Source organism: Chanodichthys erythropterus, chromosome 14 (assembly GCF_024489055.1).
Source record: "Chanodichthys erythropterus isolate Z2021 chromosome 14, ASM2448905v1, whole genome shotgun sequence".
Lineage (NCBI taxonomy): Eukaryota > Metazoa > Chordata > Actinopteri > Cypriniformes > Xenocyprididae > Chanodichthys > Chanodichthys erythropterus.
The window spans coordinates 32,352,785-32,370,346 of NC_090234.1; the positions used below are offsets into that span (position 1 = coordinate 32,352,785).

The 17,562-nt window shown below is 36.2% G+C and overlaps 3 protein-coding genes across 17 annotated transcripts in view; 2 read left to right on the forward strand and 1 right to left on the reverse strand.

Moving 5' to 3' along the window:
- caska (calcium/calmodulin-dependent serine protein kinase a) overlaps positions 1-17,562 on the reverse strand; it is a 183,786-nt gene that overhangs the window by 33,542 nt on the left and 132,682 nt on the right. For 9 of the 15 annotated variants that reach the window (XM_067410303.1, XM_067410301.1, XM_067410293.1 and 6 more), the window contains exons 6-7: positions 971-1,073; positions 295-473 (exon numbers count right to left, since the gene is read on the reverse strand). In XM_067410303.1, the coding sequence (XP_067266404.1) occupies positions 295-473; positions 971-1,073 (282 nt within the window). The remainder of the gene's footprint in view (positions 1-294; positions 474-970; positions 1,074-17,562) is intronic. The other 6 variants (XM_067410304.1, XM_067410306.1, XM_067410299.1 and 3 more) reach the window with 1 other exon arrangement.
- Positions 1,898-4,905, forward strand: LOC137036259 (probable G-protein coupled receptor 34). Its single transcript, XM_067410310.1, has one exon. The coding sequence runs from the start codon at positions 1,912-1,914 to the stop codon at positions 2,953-2,955; it is 1,044 nt and encodes a 347-aa protein (XP_067266411.1). The 5' UTR covers positions 1,898-1,911; the 3' UTR covers positions 2,956-4,905.
- gpr82 (G protein-coupled receptor 82) lies at positions 5,812-14,628 on the forward strand. The gene is made up of 2 exons (XM_067410309.1): positions 5,812-5,922; positions 12,923-14,628. Exons 1-2 carry the CDS (start codon positions 5,882-5,884, stop codon positions 13,971-13,973), a joined length of 1,092 nt encoding a protein of 363 aa, XP_067266410.1. The 5' UTR covers positions 5,812-5,881; the 3' UTR covers positions 13,974-14,628.

Here is a 17,562-nt window from a genome sequence, read left to right on the forward strand (position 1 = left end):
GAAATGTCTTTATTCAGTTTAGATGCATGGAAATAGCCATATTGGTCACTGGCTCATGCACACTGGTGGAAAAGGGACAGACCTGGGACAGAGCAAAATGCTGGAACACTGGTTTTCGTAAGTGATTTATGTGTAAAAAGTAACTGACTTAAGGTTTCTTATCTCATAATCTAAGCCCTTAAACACCCTCAGCACCCTCTGCTTTTATTTGCTTGACTTCAGACCCTTTTGAAGGCCTTAAAGATATTTAAAGCATGTCCTGTTTCATCTTGACGGACTAGGCTATTAAACTACTACCTTGTATTTTCCTTTAATGATTGCTTCAAACAGGCGCTCTTTAGTGCCATAGAAGGGCAGGCAGCCACTCAGCAGGATGAAGAGAATGACGCCACACCCCCAAACATCCACAGGTTTCCCATAGGGTTCTCTTTTCACCACCTCAGGGGCCATGAAGTGCGGAGTGCCCACCCGGCCTGCGGCACAGACAACATGTCATGTGTGAGCATCCATTCAAATACATACAAAAGAGCTGTCGCTGATACAAGATTTAAACAATTAAGCACAATCATGCATAGTCACTCACAAACAGCATTAGTGACACATAGCTCATGAATCAGGACAAATTCTGAATGATTTGAAATTCAAGACCCAAATTATGAAGTGACACTGTGTGAGCGTTATTATGGACTAAATGGTTTTGTATTATAAAATAAGGAACAAAATGCATAATTACTCTTCGTGATACAAGTGAAAGCTTCATATTCTGAAGAGTTTCAGTTCTCCAAGCCAATTTAATGAAAAGAGGATGTTATTTTCTTATGTAGTTTGTGCTTCATTTAATTTCAATTATATGCTTTTATTGCAAATGAATACTGTTGACCAGAAGGAAGCACCTAGTTTGCAGTACAGGTAAAGTACACAGGAAATGTCCATGTGTTGTACAAGTTTAAACAGGGTTTTTTCCAAATACCTCCAGCCACTAATCCAGACTCTCCCAGCTGTATAGCCACACCAAAGCCACCCAGTTTCACTGGAGCAGAGTTCTCCTTTGATGCCAGCAACACACAATGAGGCTGCAAGGAAAAAGAAAGAAAAGACAAAAAGGATAGTTACTCTGCTGTACAGACCACACTGGAATTGACATTAAAAGTCAAGGGGAGTGAAAAAAACAAATAAAAGTACACATTGTGATTAATTATACATATGTGATTCTGAGTGATTTCTAAAAGTTCAGTTCAACAAACAATGAAGAAAGACCACCTTGATTTATTTAAAGTCCAGACAGAATATTGTTGTTTGAATTTTTTTCAATTGTTTATTTCTTGTGGATTTATTCTAGCAACTTCAGAAAATACAGTTTTGATAAAACACCTTTATCTGTAAAATGGAATGTACTGTTTTGTCAATTTGAAAGGAAAAAAAAAAAAATCTAAATAATAAAAAATGTAAATCATAAAAAAAGTATTGTTTGTAGTCTTTGTATGTTCAATTTTCATCAAAGCTCAACAAGTGGAATATCAGCCAAAAATAAGCTAATATAATCACGATTAAATATATAAAAATGATTTAATATTGTTTCAACTGATCTGGTGATCACAAGAGCTGAAGTGGAGTTGAAATGTGGTTTCGAGACACGCTCTTCCCCTTTAAAATCACCCACACACTTTTAGTGTTAATACTGATTGGTGTACAGCTGTGCTCTGCGGTAAGAGTTTACTGATAAACTAAAAAAGAGCTACTAAAAAAGGAAGTTGGCAAAGACAGTTCTGAAGAGAGATTAGACAGAGACATTGCTCAGCGACATGGCAAGTTGCTCTCCAGACATTTAGTTCAATGCTAACTTAAAAATGTCTTAGTTAGTAATATAATGACATCTTCTTCTCTTTCTAAGGTTTGACGTATACAAATGCAATGATGAGTAACTGCCAGATGGACAACACCAGCTTGCAGGTTCCGCTGGCTGTTTTGTATGCACTCTTCTTTCTGTTTGGGTTGCCTGGGAACCTGCTGGCTCTTTGGGTCTTTCTGCGAGTACATACAAAGAAAAACTCTGTTCGCATTTTCCTCATTAACTTGGCTCTGGCTGACTTACTTCTTGTGATCTGCCTGCCTTTCCGAGTGGTGTACCACTCCAACCATGACCAGTGGGTGTTGCCATCATTAATGTGCAGGATAGTGGGTAACATCTTTTACATGAACATGTACATTAGTATAGTCTTACTGGGTTTCATAAGCGTAGACCGTTACTTGAAATTTCAGAGGGCATCCTGTAGGCGGTTGTTTCTGCAGAGCCGGTGGAGTGTGCTTCTATGCTGTGTTATCTGGACTACATCATTTGCTGCAGTTATGGCATTTATTGTCCAGAATCCAGAGACTGGTGAATCCCAACAGTGTTTCCAGTACAAAAAACTGGATAAATCCAAATGGAAAGCCTATTTCAACTTTGCCATTGTTGGTATTTTTTGGGTGGTCTATGGTGCATTGGTAATCTCCTATGGAAGGATCGGAATGAAGCTCCTTACAGCCTCCAGAAAGAAACCAGATTTCCCAAATGCAGGCAAGTACAACAAAACAGCATGGAAATCCTTCTTTGTACTCTTCCTCTTCACAATATGTTTTGTGCCCTACCACTCTGTGAGGATTTTCTATATCATGTCACAGATGGCAAATGACACTTCTTGCGATAGGATAAATCTGTTGGATAAAACCAATGAAGTAGTTCTGCTACTATCTGCCCTTAATAGCTGTCTGGATCCAGTCATGTACTTTTTGTTGTGTAGTTCTATTCGCAAAGTGATGGTGAAAATCATCTGTAATGGCTTCTGTCAGCAAACCACAAGAGGACTGATAAGTTCTAGTGAGACTCCACAAGAACAGCAAAAAATCAGTGTAGTTGTGCCTATGACAGACACTCAGGACGTCAGAACATCGAAAACAACAAAGACGGTCCAATGAGTTCATTAAACATATAAACCATGTCCAAAGGCACAGCAAAGTAAAAGGAAATCTAGTTCAGACAGGGTTCCCACACCTTGGTTAACTTCAAAATCAAGAACTTTTCAAGGACTTTCCAGGCCCAATACCCTCAAATTCAAGGACTTAATGTGGGGACACATTTCAAGTGAGAGCAAGGTTACATCGTGTTACCATGTAAGATACAATGTTACAGTTTTCATGTGCCTAACACAACTATGCAAAAAAGCTTCTCTTTTTTTTTGCCATTAATTTTTGGCAATATGACAGAGATCTGATATTCTATTTTTCATATTTCTGTTTTGCATTAAACTGAAGAATATTCGGTACATCCTATACTGTATTCTAAAATGATCTGCACTTTTGCATGAATTTTATTGAAAAGAGCATGTAACCAGAAGTTTTAAAATATATGATTATGCTTTTAAGTTTTTCTTGCCTCATGTGTTTACATCTGTGAAACATTGAGGTACCATCGTAGTAGTTTCGTGCATGTGTGAATGTTGTGGCAACATACAAGTAACACATGTGGGAAACACTTAACATAACGCGTAAATGCACGTAACTAACGTAAATCAAGAAAGCTAGTATGCATAGGCGACAAAGTGTTGCCAAAATAACATATTAGTGGACCGGAGGGAATAGTATGGATTTTTTTCCCAGAAAACTTCTTGCACAAAATAAATCCAAGCACTTTTAAGGACATGCATCTATGTTTGTTTATTTTCAAAAACTTTCCAGGGCCTTGAATATTTTTTTTTTCAAATTCACAAACTTTTAAGGATTTCAAGGACCTGTGGGAATTTAATGTTGTGAACAGTGTGGAGTATATATGTGGATTACCTTTTATTAATCTTCAAAACCACTACTGTTTTTTTTATAAAATGTATTTTATTGTATTCTACAAAAACAGATCAAAAATAGTTAACATAGTAACACTTGCTGTTTTTGTCCCGAATAGAATGAGTGCAAATGTGAAATTGTTTTTATGCGATTTAATAAATAAGAAGTTAAAATTGTCTTGCATTTTAGACAAAATATTGTTTGTTTTTGCTCAATTTTGTCAAGGAAAATATTACCAATACAACCAGAGCAGAACTGTTGTGCTTCTTTGAGTAACACACAGCGGTGTTTCGTTTCTGATTTAATCCACGTTTGAGTGAATCAATCGGGTGAACCAATGATTTGATGGCCCATTAATAAAAAAAAAATAAAAAAAAATCAGCTGTTTGAATGAATCGAATGAATGAATCAATGACTCAATCACTTACTGATTTACACATTTACTGCCATCTACTGGCAGTTTTAATTTTATTATTTAAAGTATCATTTCATAAAAAAAAATATAATTTCATATTTTGGGGAAAGTTTGCCCAAAAATGAAAATTCTGTCTATTTACATTTACTCACCCTCACAAAGTTTCAAACCTGTATGACAATTTCTTTTGCGAATGTTGGTAACCAAACTGTCTAGGTCTGTAAATAGATCTTAAAGGTGCAGTGTATACATTTTAGGAGGATTTATTTACTTTTTTTTTTTTTTTTTTTTTACCTTAGAATGAACCATTTCTATCTACATACACATCAGGTCCCCTTAACATGTTAAGTTGCCATTTTGCGCCGGCATGTTTCTACAGTAGCCCTAAACGGACAAACTGCTCTACAGAGTGCGTTTTGTCACTACGTTGTTGTTGTTCTTCGTTGGTGTTTTTAGAGGCAGCTTGCATACGTTGAATATGAAGCAGAGTCGTTTATTAGAAGCAGAGGCTGTTTTTTGATAGAAGCAAGAAGAAACCTCATTGCTTGTCTGGCTACTCTCTGCTGTGTCTTTGTCTTGTGTCGGCCACCGTAGCTTCTATATATGTGCATCGAAAGGGAGGGGTGAGTGGTGGACTGATCAATTCTCAATCTCAACGCTAAATGCCGCTAAAATTTATACACTGCACCTTTAATACCAATTCAGATAGAGCATCTGAAAAAAATAATGGCTGTTAAAGCATAAAAGTTTGTGTAACAGATTGTATCAAATAAAGTATTTCTTTCTAAAGCTACTTTTTGTAATGTCTATTTAATGCTTTTCTTATTTACAGGTGTCTATAAGCAGTGGGCTCTAAAATTTCTCACGTGAATACATGATAGTTTCTGCCCTTTTCTATGAACAAAGACATATTTTATGTACTGTAATAACAGCTGGGATCATTTGTTCTATGATAACTGTATCCACTGGGTATAGTGTGTTAAGACAGGTGACACCTAATAACCTAATAATACAAGCATAGTATATATATATATATATATATATATATATATATATATATATATATATATATATATATATATATATATATTAGACCATATCATGAGAAATTCAACAGGAGTTAACAGGCAGAAAGGCGAGCACAGAACTTTGGGTGCCCCCTAGTGGTAAAACACCTTCTCATTCTTGAGAGAAGAATAAGGTAACACAATAAGGAAGGGAGGGAACGACTTCACATAAAGGTGTCTTCATATGTGCTGAAAAAAAGGTGATCATTAAAAAGGGGTTATTCACTGTGAACATAAAAATACTGAAATGCTTGCACAAAAAGATTAATCGTTATGTCACAGTCTTATTATATTTATATATTTATTAATATTAATGATTTGATTAAAATTATGCTACTATATCACAAATTAAAAGGGAAAAAGTTATTGACTTTTGGTGCAAATTTGCCACACAAGATCTGCTTCCAGGATGTGGTCGGAAGAGAACCAAATAGTTTCTATGTGAAGCAAATTTGAACAGCACACCCCAACCACAAACTGCTTACACTCACACAAGATTCTAGGAGTAAAACATTATGAACATGAGTATCGGACAACGACAAGCAAAGGAATAAGCATCATATTTGTGCAAGGTGGCATAGCAATGCATCCCTCAGGAGTAAATGATTCAGACAACAATCAAAGGTACTGTACACTGATTTGCATCATTACTCAATGGAGTGTTAAAACTGCAGTCTCAACAATAATAATCTATCTTTATGTTCTTTCAGTGTAAGTTTTGCGTATCTAACGGTGTGGGTTTGCAGGTTAGTTGGTGTATTCCCAATCTTATTTTTTATTTATTTATTTATTTTTAACAAACTCAACAACAAAGCAGGTCAGTAGTTTCAGAATAATTCATTGTGGGACAAAATGTTTAGCTATTGATCACTAAAAGTAAAAAAGTATTCTGTGGCTAAACATGACCAAATTATTACAAAAATAAATCAATATCATTAATTTAAAAAGGAATCAAACATGACCAAAGTCAAACCTTGTTGTTCAACCATGTGCTACACAGGAAAAGAAAATGGTCTTTAGTTTTACAAGTACTGTAAAAGTACAGTTGTACAGACAATTAACTTAAGTTGTTCAGGTAGATAGCAGGACATCATTATTGTGGGTACCAAAATGAATTTCCTTGCATTGATAACAGAGTACCAAACCAGTAACATCTGCAAACAAGGGTTTCTAGACATTTTCTTAGAACTCTAACTTTTTTGCAAAATTTCAACCAACTGGCCACAAGATTACTTTAGTGCAAGATTCCAGATCTCGCAGATTAAAACGTGACAAGATGTCTCGTCGAGGTGAAAAGCAGTCTTGTGATAGTATGAGGGTAAAATTAGGAAAGAATATGCCACTGCTACATTTACATTATGCCTCCACTGTTGTTTAGCTTTTTATACAAATAGAAACCATTTAATTCAGTTGGATAACAGTCGCCGCTGCTCCATATTCACAGAGTACGCGTGATTGCGAAAGTGAAAGTAAACGCGAGCGCGTATTCAAACGAGATGTCAATACCCCGCCTGATGCATGCATCTCTCAGCTCTGTATCATGATTGAAGAAAAATTTGGTCTCTATTTACACTTTGAATATTGAGAGAATGCTTTGATTATTGTTGCACTTATTGTTTGCACTTAATAAGACTAAAAGAAAACATATTTATTTTTATGCTAACATTTTACAATAAGGTTTCATTAGTTAACGTTAGTTAAATTTACATGAACTAAGGAAGAACAATACTTCTACACCATTTATTAATCTTAGTTAATGTTAATTTCTAATAATACATTACTAATACGTTGTTAAAATCAAAAGTTGTATTTGTTAACATTAGTTAATGCACTGTGAACTATCATGAACTAACTATAAATGACTATTTTTGTTTAACATTAACAAAGATGAATAAACACTGTAGCAAATATATTGCTCATTGTTAGCTGATGTCGGTTAATACATTAATGTTAATAAATGTGACCTTATTGTAAAGTTTTACCATTTTTATTTATAATGTTTTTATTTCTATGATCAATTTGTAGAAAGGAGTTCAGTTAGGAGGTCAAAAGTTGTAGAAGCTCATAAATCTTGTACAGTAATGTCTTAAGAGATATCTTACAGGAGAGAAGCCAGTCAGTTGAGTTTGTGGCAAAACGTTTTGCAGTGCTTGAATATTGTTGTCTTTTACTGCATATGATAATTCATACTCAGAAAGTAGAACTGAAATAACATTCATTACAAGATGATTAGTTAAAACATACACCTGCAGATTATTTTTCTAATCATGTATTTCATCTTTGAGGTTTTTTTAAAAATAGTGTGTAAAAATCTCATCTCGTCTAGTCCTCGTGAACTCAATCATGTGTCTTGTCTCGTCACTAGTAAAAGCTAATATTTAATTGTAAATCCCTTGCAAGCAATCAAAGGAATAAGTCTGTCACTGACAGACATCACCAGACTCCTGGTTTCACACCTCAAAATGCTTTTCCAGGCCTTTAAAGGGTCATAAAACCCCACTGAGCTGCAAAACCTCTGTACAAATGGGCGTGTAAAGCTCTGGAAAATTGGGAGTGTAGAGGGGGAGATGAGGGTAGAGAACAACCAATGAAGCATAGACATAGAACACACTCATTATACAGAATAATGAATATTAATATATGAGCACGGAGAAAATGACAACAAACTCCCAAGCACAAGGGAGAAATGTGAAAGAATATTTAATAGGGCTAATAATAGGCTACTTTGATTACATTTACGAGCACTGCAGTCTCAGAATCAGTCTTTTGTCTATTAGAATATTCATGTCGTCACGTTCAGATTGGCTACACCACTGTATCAGTGTCCAGTTTGCACATATAATTCATTTGAAGAAGACTTGAAGAAATATGTGTTCATACACTGTGGTGGTTCATGTTTGGTGCAGGAGAATGTGTGAAATAAAAACTTTAAACACGGATACTTTATTCTGTATGAGCTATGAGCCACGTGGCTAGTGTTATTAAACTCATCGTGGAGCTCCGCGTTGAAACCAATCATATGCGCGCTCCACGTGTGCATATCATAAAAAATCTTATTTTTTATGTGTTCGTATTCAAACTCCAGTTCTGACCGCATTTAGGGCAAAATACAAACAAAACGTGCTGCTGTGCTGAAGGAAACATAGCCTATTTGAACGCAGCTAGAGCAGGCAGAGGTGAATGAGCTGCACTTTTGTGTCACTTGAATTCTCCGCTGTAATGCGATCTCACACGAACATTTTTCATTTGTGCTGGTAGATTACAGCAAAACAATCCAAATGCACACAAATGTCTGCTCTGGTCACGTCTCAGGAAAACACATTGTGTTGTAGCACTGAGGAAACAAACATCAACGATATGTCTCTGAATGACAAGAGACAGAGGTGAGAGAAGTGATACTTCCTCATGCATAATACCACAATTATAATCTTATGCATACTACAGCGCAGTGATTGGATTATATGAGCTTTATGTCATGAATGTATGTTGAGAATTGCTCGAAATGGTCTACGTCAGCATGTTCGACCATGCCCATACTTGGGCCGAAAGTACATGATTACAATTTTGTGATGTTGCTCCGACTCAGCTTTTCAAACCGGAAGACAGAAATCACTCTGAAAAATGCAAAAATAAAAATTTTTGACTTATAAATAACATTAATGAGTACCTTTAGTGTTTTCAATGATGTGCAGCCTATACATATCTGTTTACACCCTTTAATACAACCATTTTCAACAGTTACTTGTTTTGGGGAGTTTCTGCCTTAGTCTCCTCTTCAGCTGGTGAAATGCTTGTTCAATAGGATTTAAATCTGTAGATTTGGCCAATCCAAGACCCAACATTTCTTTACCATAATAACCTCCTTGATTGAGTTGGCAGTACTAGTGTTTTGGGTCATTGTCCTGTTGCCATATGAAGCACTTCCCAGTGAGTCTGGTGGCATTTTCTTGATGGCAGGCAAGATTCTTTTGTACACTTCTGAATTAATTCTTCTGCTGCCATCATCGAATAAGTCATCAATAAAGATGAGTGAGCCTGTTCCAGATGCGGACATGCATGCTCATGACATGACACTACCTCTACCATGCTTTCCAGATGAGGTTGTATGCCTTGGATCATTTGCAGTTTCTTTTTTTTCCCCCACTTTGATAAAGGTTAATCTTTGTCTCATCTGTTCATAAAACTCTGTTCTAAAACTCAACTGTCTCATCTCTGTGTGTTTTTGCAAAGTCTAATTGGCTTTCCTATTTTTAATACTGATCAGATGTTTGATTTTGCTGTGTGTAATTCTGTCGGTGAAGTCTCCTGCGAACAGCAGATTGAGAGGCCATCACCCCAGCTTTCTGGAGGTTGCTGGTGATTTTACTGACAGTTATTTTAGAGTTTGTTTCATAGTCCTTGTCATTTGTCTATCATTAGCAGCTGTTGATCTTGTCAGCTCACCTGGTCGTTGTCGGTTGTTTAAGCTTGTCAGTGGTTTCTATCTTTTTCAGGACATTCCAAATTGGACATTCCAAGTCAATCTCCAGATTTAAATCCCATTGAACAAGCATTTCACCAGCTGAAGAGGAGAAACTCCCCAAAACAAGCAACTGTTGAACATTAAAGACCTGGAAAAGCATTTCAAAGTGTGAAACCAAGAGTCTGGTGATGTCTATGGGTCACAGACTCTCCTGTGATTGCTTGCAAGGGATTTACAATTAAATATTAGCTTTTACATATTTATTTTTGCTTTAAGTTAAAGCAGGGGTCTCAAACTCAAATTGGCTGGGGGCCGTTGCTGTGATTGACACCTCATAGGAGGGCCATTTTAACATTCAAGCACAAGAAAACGCAACATTTCTGAAAAATGACTTTCCTTTGCATTATTTCTCATTTACTTCAAATTTCATAACTAAAATATATTTGCCATACTTAAAAAAATATAAGTAGAGATGCACCAATGTCATGTCAAGTCACATTTATTTATTAGTTCAAGCCAGGGTTGCCAGGTCTGTATTTTTTTGTCGTACATCAAATATTATTTGTAGCGCCTCCCATCCAATAATCGCAAAAAGCTTTGTGCTTTATTACTTCTGATAAGAATTAAAGTTTCAGTTTTCAAACAATAAAGGCCGTTTTGACGCTCTTAAATGTGATGTGTCAGATCGCTGTAATGCCTCAGTTTTTTCGGCAGCTCGGAGCGCAAGTCTTTTTTTCCTCTTCAATACAAGTTATATCTCGAAAAACATGAATGAACATCAAAAGTATGTTGAAATATATATGTAAATGGCCCACGGGCCGGTAGTTTAAGACCACTGAGAAAAACTGTCCCAATACTTATGCTCACATTAGGCATAGGGATAAAACTCTAAAAGTTCTGTACTTCTTACTTGGTAAAACATTATTTTGTTGAAACAGCCAATAATAAAATGTGACATTCTGTACTTCTGCTTCATATGTACTTCTGCTTCATATTAATCTTTTAATCATATTTATGTCTTGACACCACAGCTAACAAAGCAATTTTGTCTTTACTGTTCCAATACTTATGGAGGGCACTAATATATAAATATTTTATATATATATATATATATATATATATATATATATATATATATATATATATATATGTTGTATTATATACTGTTTATATTTGGGTTAAATATGGTACTGTGTGTGTATATGTATACACACATTATAGGTCCAAAGTATGGCATCATTAGGATTTTTTAATGTTTAACTTTTTTCAGATTTTTTAAAAGGAAAGCTCAAAAGACCTGCATTTGTTTGAAATAGAACAGTTTTGTAACATTACTGTAAATGTCTTTACTGATACTTTGATCAGTGAGTCACTTTAATGCATCCTTGCTGAATGAAAGTTTTTTTTTATTTTTTTTTTTACTTACCCCACATTTTTAATGGTAGCGTATCATGGTTTGCACAAAAATATTAAGCAGCACAACTGTTTTCAACATTGATAATAAGCAGAAATGTTTCTTGAGCACCAAATCAGCATATTACAATGATCTGGAGTCATTCTAGACTTCAGTAATGGTAGCTGAAAATTCTGCTTTGCCATCACAGGAATAAATTACATTTTAATATATAGTATTTTAAAATAGAAAAGTTTTTAAGTTATGATAACATTTCACAATATTACTGTTTTAATGTATTTCCAATAAAATAAATGCAGAATAAAAGAGACTTCTTTAAAAAACATTAAAAATGTAAAAATTTTGATTAACAGTGTATTATACCATGGTCTGTCTGAATACTCTATTCTGACTGGCTGGAAGGTGTGCGATAAAACTGTTTAATCACAGTTCTATATTAATGCACTGTTTTCACTAAAGCGCGCACACACACATGCACACAGACATCAAATATTGTGCTGTGCACACACAGATACATTCAGGAGCAAAGAAACTTATCAATGCTGTCCCGCAGGTTTTTTTTTTTTTTAATAAAACAGCTTTGCTAAATAATCGCTCTTTTATATGTCTAAGCTACGACAGGATGACATCGCTGGTTTTGAAATAATTAAACTCAAAGCTAGGGATGCAACGATTATAGATTTTGTTGGTATGATTATAGTCAATATTCACGGTTTCACAATTATCACAATTTTTATGCATTGAATAATTTCACAACACTACTAATGTATAAAATCACATGAACACTCTTTAAAGTGTTATTTATTGCTGCCTTCTGAAACAGAAATTATACAGTAACCAAATAATACAGCACTCATCAGCATATAAATCAAAACTGCCTAACGTTACTGAATGAAATGTTGACCCAGGACCAGCTATAGGACTGTGAAGCTTTGGGGGTGTTGATGGACTCGATCTAACGTTACTCAATCTGTGTTTTACATATACATTAATTTTTTGTTGTTGTTTAAAAGCAGAGGCTCTGTTCTTTCTTTTGAAATACTGCATGTTCAGATATTCATACAACAAAATATTGTGGGGGCCATGAAATGTTAGTGAAAATTACAGAACGGTTAAAAACAGTGGTGGGGTTATTTGGTGGAAATAAAGCTTCGCTGTTTGGTCCCTCTGCCATAATTAATCTAGCATGTAGAGTAATAACCTCCATATATCTGATAAGCATGGCACTTTAAGCTGGCGCACTGCTAGTATAACTTTGTTTTCATTTTGTGCAAGTTTTAACAGTTCCATGCAACAGAAACAATCGCGGTTAATTGTGAAATCGCGGTTAATTGTGAAATTGGTCGGTAAATAGAGAGACGCTGCACAAATGCAAGTAATTCACACACGCATCTCTCTCTCTCTCTCGATAATTAATTCAAATAAATGCTATAATTCATTCATTCAAGTAAATGTAATCATACTCACTACTTTATCTGTGCCTGATTTAAAGTGAGCAGAATGCTAGAGCCATAACTGACGATAGCCGTCATTTTTACCCTTCTAGAGAAATATTGCACTGCAAACATCAATAATAGCTTTAAGTTGTCAATGCTGGCAAATGGCCATAGTGTAAGTGGGATATTCCACAGGTAACTAGATTTTTAATGTATATATACACACACACAGATTGAGTAAAAGGAAAGCTGAGTCGGATTGCTCATTTCATCCAGAGATGTTTTCATTTCCTTCTCTCTCTATTTCTGTAGCACATGCATGATACTTCCTGAAGAAATCCACCAAACCATCTTGCCTTGGCTCTATCTCTGTTTGGCTGCCCTGGGCCTTCCAACCAATGGAATAGTCTTGGTCGATCTTTGGAGATCAGAGAGGACACCCACTGCCATCTTCACTTTGAACTTAATCGTGTCAGACCTGCTGATGTGCAGCAGTTTTTTCTTCAGAATAGCCTACTACAAAGAGAACACCAAATGGCTATCTGGAACTCCAGCCTGCAATGTAGTAGAGCTGATCAATTTTTCTTGCTTCTACATTAACCTCTATTGCAACATGAGCTTCCTTTTGTGGACCAGCATCAATCGCTATGTCACAGTGGTAAAACCAAGCTACGCTTTCTTTCAGATCTTTAAACATACTCTGCCTAGTTGGATCCTTTGCTTTTTTACCTGGTCGGTTGTGACCACAGTTGTCGGCACTAGCATGGGGCTTAAACTGGGCCGACAAATCAATGGGACCTGCTTTGACCAAGTTGTCAACAGTAACATTATCTATCAAGATCAGTTCAAAACCATCCACTGTGTAGGTGTGTCAGCATTCTTCTTCATTTTGGGCTTGATGGTGGTCAGCTATAGCCTGCTGGTCTTCCATCTGCAGAAGGTGAGGGGAGGTCGATTTGGACCCGGAGGAAGTCTAAAGGTTCGCAGGAAGATCCTGGCCTCGGTCATAATGTTTGTACTGTGTTTCCTACCCTACCACGTGCAAAGGATCATCTTATTAAAATCAGAGAATAAAAACTGTCAGGAAAGGTTCAGGATAAAAACAGGCACCATCTTCATTGCAGCTCTCAGCTGTTGCCTGCATCCCATCCTCCAGCTGGTGTTTCGTTTGCGCTGCTGTCGGGCAAATCGCAACACCAGGGCCAAACCCAAACGTGAAACCTCCAAGAGCCTGGAAACACCTCAGATACATACTATACATTTGACTGAAAACATTGAAGAATCTGAGAAAAATAAAACTGAAATAAGCCAAGAACTGAAGAAAAATTCAACTGAATTAAGCAAGCAACCAACACAGTTTTGAAAAATTTGGTTTGCAGCTTTGCATTTCCTGTGTGATGCATTCAGCAAACTCTGAAACATGCTAACCTCAGGGAGCTGTTATCACATTCACAACCTTACTTGGTAGACAGAAAAAAAAAAAAAAAAACTTATGACCAATTTAAATGTTACAGTGGTACCTCCTCACTTTTTTACAGTATACATAATAAGTCCTTGTTGTCTACTGTGGAGCAACCTTCTCTGTATCAGTGACAACTATTATTTAAGTAAGGCTGAAGCAATGTTAATATTCTGCTGAGTGCTTTTGCATGGTTTAATTTATAGTAATAATAGTAAATATTTTAGCCACACAATATATACTTTGCATGGTCAAAATGCATCCATAAAACAAATAAATATAAGTATCAATGGGATTTTAACACTTGTTTTGAATAGTCCTTCAACTGCAATGTGTCTATTCAACCTCAAGGAGGCGTGAGGAGACCATTTACACTGTAAGGCTCAGTGTTGTAATATTACAACATCAGTTTAAGCTCTACTAAAATATACCTGTACATGTTTTTTTCTCTTTAAGACCACCATTTACACAACTAATAAGTTCTATTGTTCAACCCTGCGATGCTTTTAAATGGTAGATTTTGTAAAAGGGTCTGTTTATCAGGACATAAACTCACACAACCTGCAAACCTTAAACAGCTCCCTAGCTTCCTAGGTCGTGTATCAGTATACCATGTAAATGAATGTGGCCGACTCCCTAATCAGTGCCCTGACTACTGAACTATACTCCCCTATAGGGAGCTGACTGAGACGCACGCTATTGGTGCTCTGCCACTTCTTCTCTAGATGTGTATTATTTCTGTATTTTTACTGTTTGTTTTATTTCTTTTACATACAAGAAATATAGTTGAGAATGTCTATTTCATAAATATGTTTATTTAAACTACCACTTGCACTACTGTCACTGTGACTTATTTGCACTACCGTTTCTGACTACCATCTCTCATATGTTGCAGGCAATATACCACATATGAGACTATCTGTAATCAGGATCTTGAGCTATTATGCTCGAGTCTCAGGCCATTCTTCCTTCAGAAGGAGTTTGGGAACATTGTGATGTGTTTGTTTACGTGCCCCCAGTTGGAGAAACAGGGAGAGCTGCAGCCCAAGTGGCTGATTGTGAACACAGACAGCTACAACGTACACCAGATGCTCCCATGCTCATTTTGGGGGATTTCAATCACTATAAATTAGAAATGACCTTACCTGGATCTGAACAGTACATTGAACAGTATATTAAACAGTATATTCCCCCTGAAATCAAAATTTAATATTTTAGCTTTTAGCATGAATATGTTAGCCTTAAGGTTATGAATAAGCTGGTGTGTTCCAAAACAATGGCAAAATTCGCATTTAGGAGATATAAGCACTCAAAACTTACAGTCTCTCACTTCCGCTAAAATGGATCACGGATTTTCATGACATCACATTGCACTTCAGTTTCTCGTCAAATCTTCAGTTCAATCAAATGCTCTCTAGAATCTGAAGTTCCGCCTCCTCCTACACTCTTACAGACGCTGAAGCCTCAGCTGAAATTGGTCATTTGCTCACACATTTACTAGTTTCTACATGGTGAATGGCACATAGTGCACTACATAGAGAATAGGGAACGACTCAGACAGTGTAAATATGCTTTCTTTTAACACGAATGAAGTCCGTTTTCACGTTAGTGTCACATGAACCGCTGCAATGCGAGCAGTCTGCTCCGGTCCATAGACAGGAGAGCACAGAGCGGATCATATGCGAGAGTCAGCACAGACCACAAAAGGTATCAGACCCATTTTAATTCTGCACAGAATGCTGTATATAAGCGATATCAATGACATTATGAGGAGAAACGGTTAGAGCTTAGAAGGAAACGCTATTGGCTATATTGTTCGATATATAGCCCTGTCTTCCCGTTTCAGTTGAAATTACATCAGCACAATGAATAATGCTGCACGTTCCAACACTCTTCAGTGGGCCAGAAATTCTTGATAAATGCTATGGAAACATTTAGAATGCATACAGTTAAACCACCACTGTCCAGTTCTGACCATAACACAGTTCAGCTTATTCCCATTTATCGTACAGCCCTTAAGAGGAGCAAACCTCTTGTTAAAACTGTTAAAGCTTGGTCCACTGACAGTATTGAAATCTTAAAAGGGTGTCACTTGAGCACAGACTGGGACATTTTACACAAGTCAGATTTAAATAAATCCACAGAAGTCATTACAGCTTATATTAACTTCTGTGTGGATGCTGTGATACCCCAAAGGAAAAAAAAAAAAACCTAACAACAAGTCCTATATTACTAAGGACATCAAGGACGGTATTAAGCACAAGAGGCGTGCCTTCAGGAATAAAGATCAAGTGCAACTAAGATCAGCACAGAGGGAGTTGAAACTAAAAATTAACAGAGCTAAAAAAATTTAAAATATATATAGAGAAGAACTTGTGTGCAAATAATACAAAGAAACTTGGATACCATGAAATCCATTACAAATATGACTTCTACCAGAAAACCACTGCACACAATAGATGAGAACATTATGGCAAATTATTTGAATAACTTTTACATCAGGTTTGATTGACATGATTTCACTCTAGAACAGGACAGTGTCATTAATCCCATAACAAATGATGATGTTCCAAGGATAGACATTAATCCCAGGGAAGTCATAGGACTTTTTAAAAGAGTAAGTAATAAGGCAACAGGCCCTGATGATGTCTCAGCCTTTCTTTAGAAGACATGTGCAGAGGAACTTACACCAGCTCGGGTCCCTGTCTTTAAAAGGTCTGTTGACTCTCATGCAGTTCCATCTCACTGGAAAAAGGCAATCATTACAACTCTTCCAAAAAAAGTTTTATTTTTATTTAATTATTTTATTTTTTTTCAGAATTTCAAAGTAGGGTATTTGTGTAGCAGTATTTGAAACTATCTGTATCTTATTATTTATAAAATATACTTAACTGGTCCTGTTATCTTTTATGGGCTTTGCTTGTTTACCCAAACAACTACTTGCTGCATGAGGGCCAGGTGATAATGTTCTGGAATGTGGGGGGTACACATGCTATTAGCATGATAAATAGAGCACAATAAGCTAGACAGACTGTTGGAATGGTTAATACTTTGAAATGTATAAGTATGGTTGAGACTGATTTTCATTGAGATTAATAAGCCTGGAAATAATCTTTTTTTTCCACATTTCAGAATGCTACCAGACAGGAACGTCTTATCTACAATGCGTATGGTGTAATTTATGCCATCAAAATGGGAACAGTGACTTTGAGATGAGACTCAACTGATGATTGAGATACAACTGATGAAGATGAATGTGGAGATACTTGTGAATTAATTTTTTTTTTTTAACTCTTGATGATTATGGACATTGCGCCAACAAAACTAAGCTATTCAAGAACACAGACCATGCCCCGTGACAGGTATCACTGGCTAAGAAAAGATTTTATCGAAACTCGAAACTGATTTTCCTGGTAAGGATTTCACTTATAATGCCATCTCCTTCCATACACCACTCTACTTCCGAAGGTTTGTGTCAGAAGACATGATCACG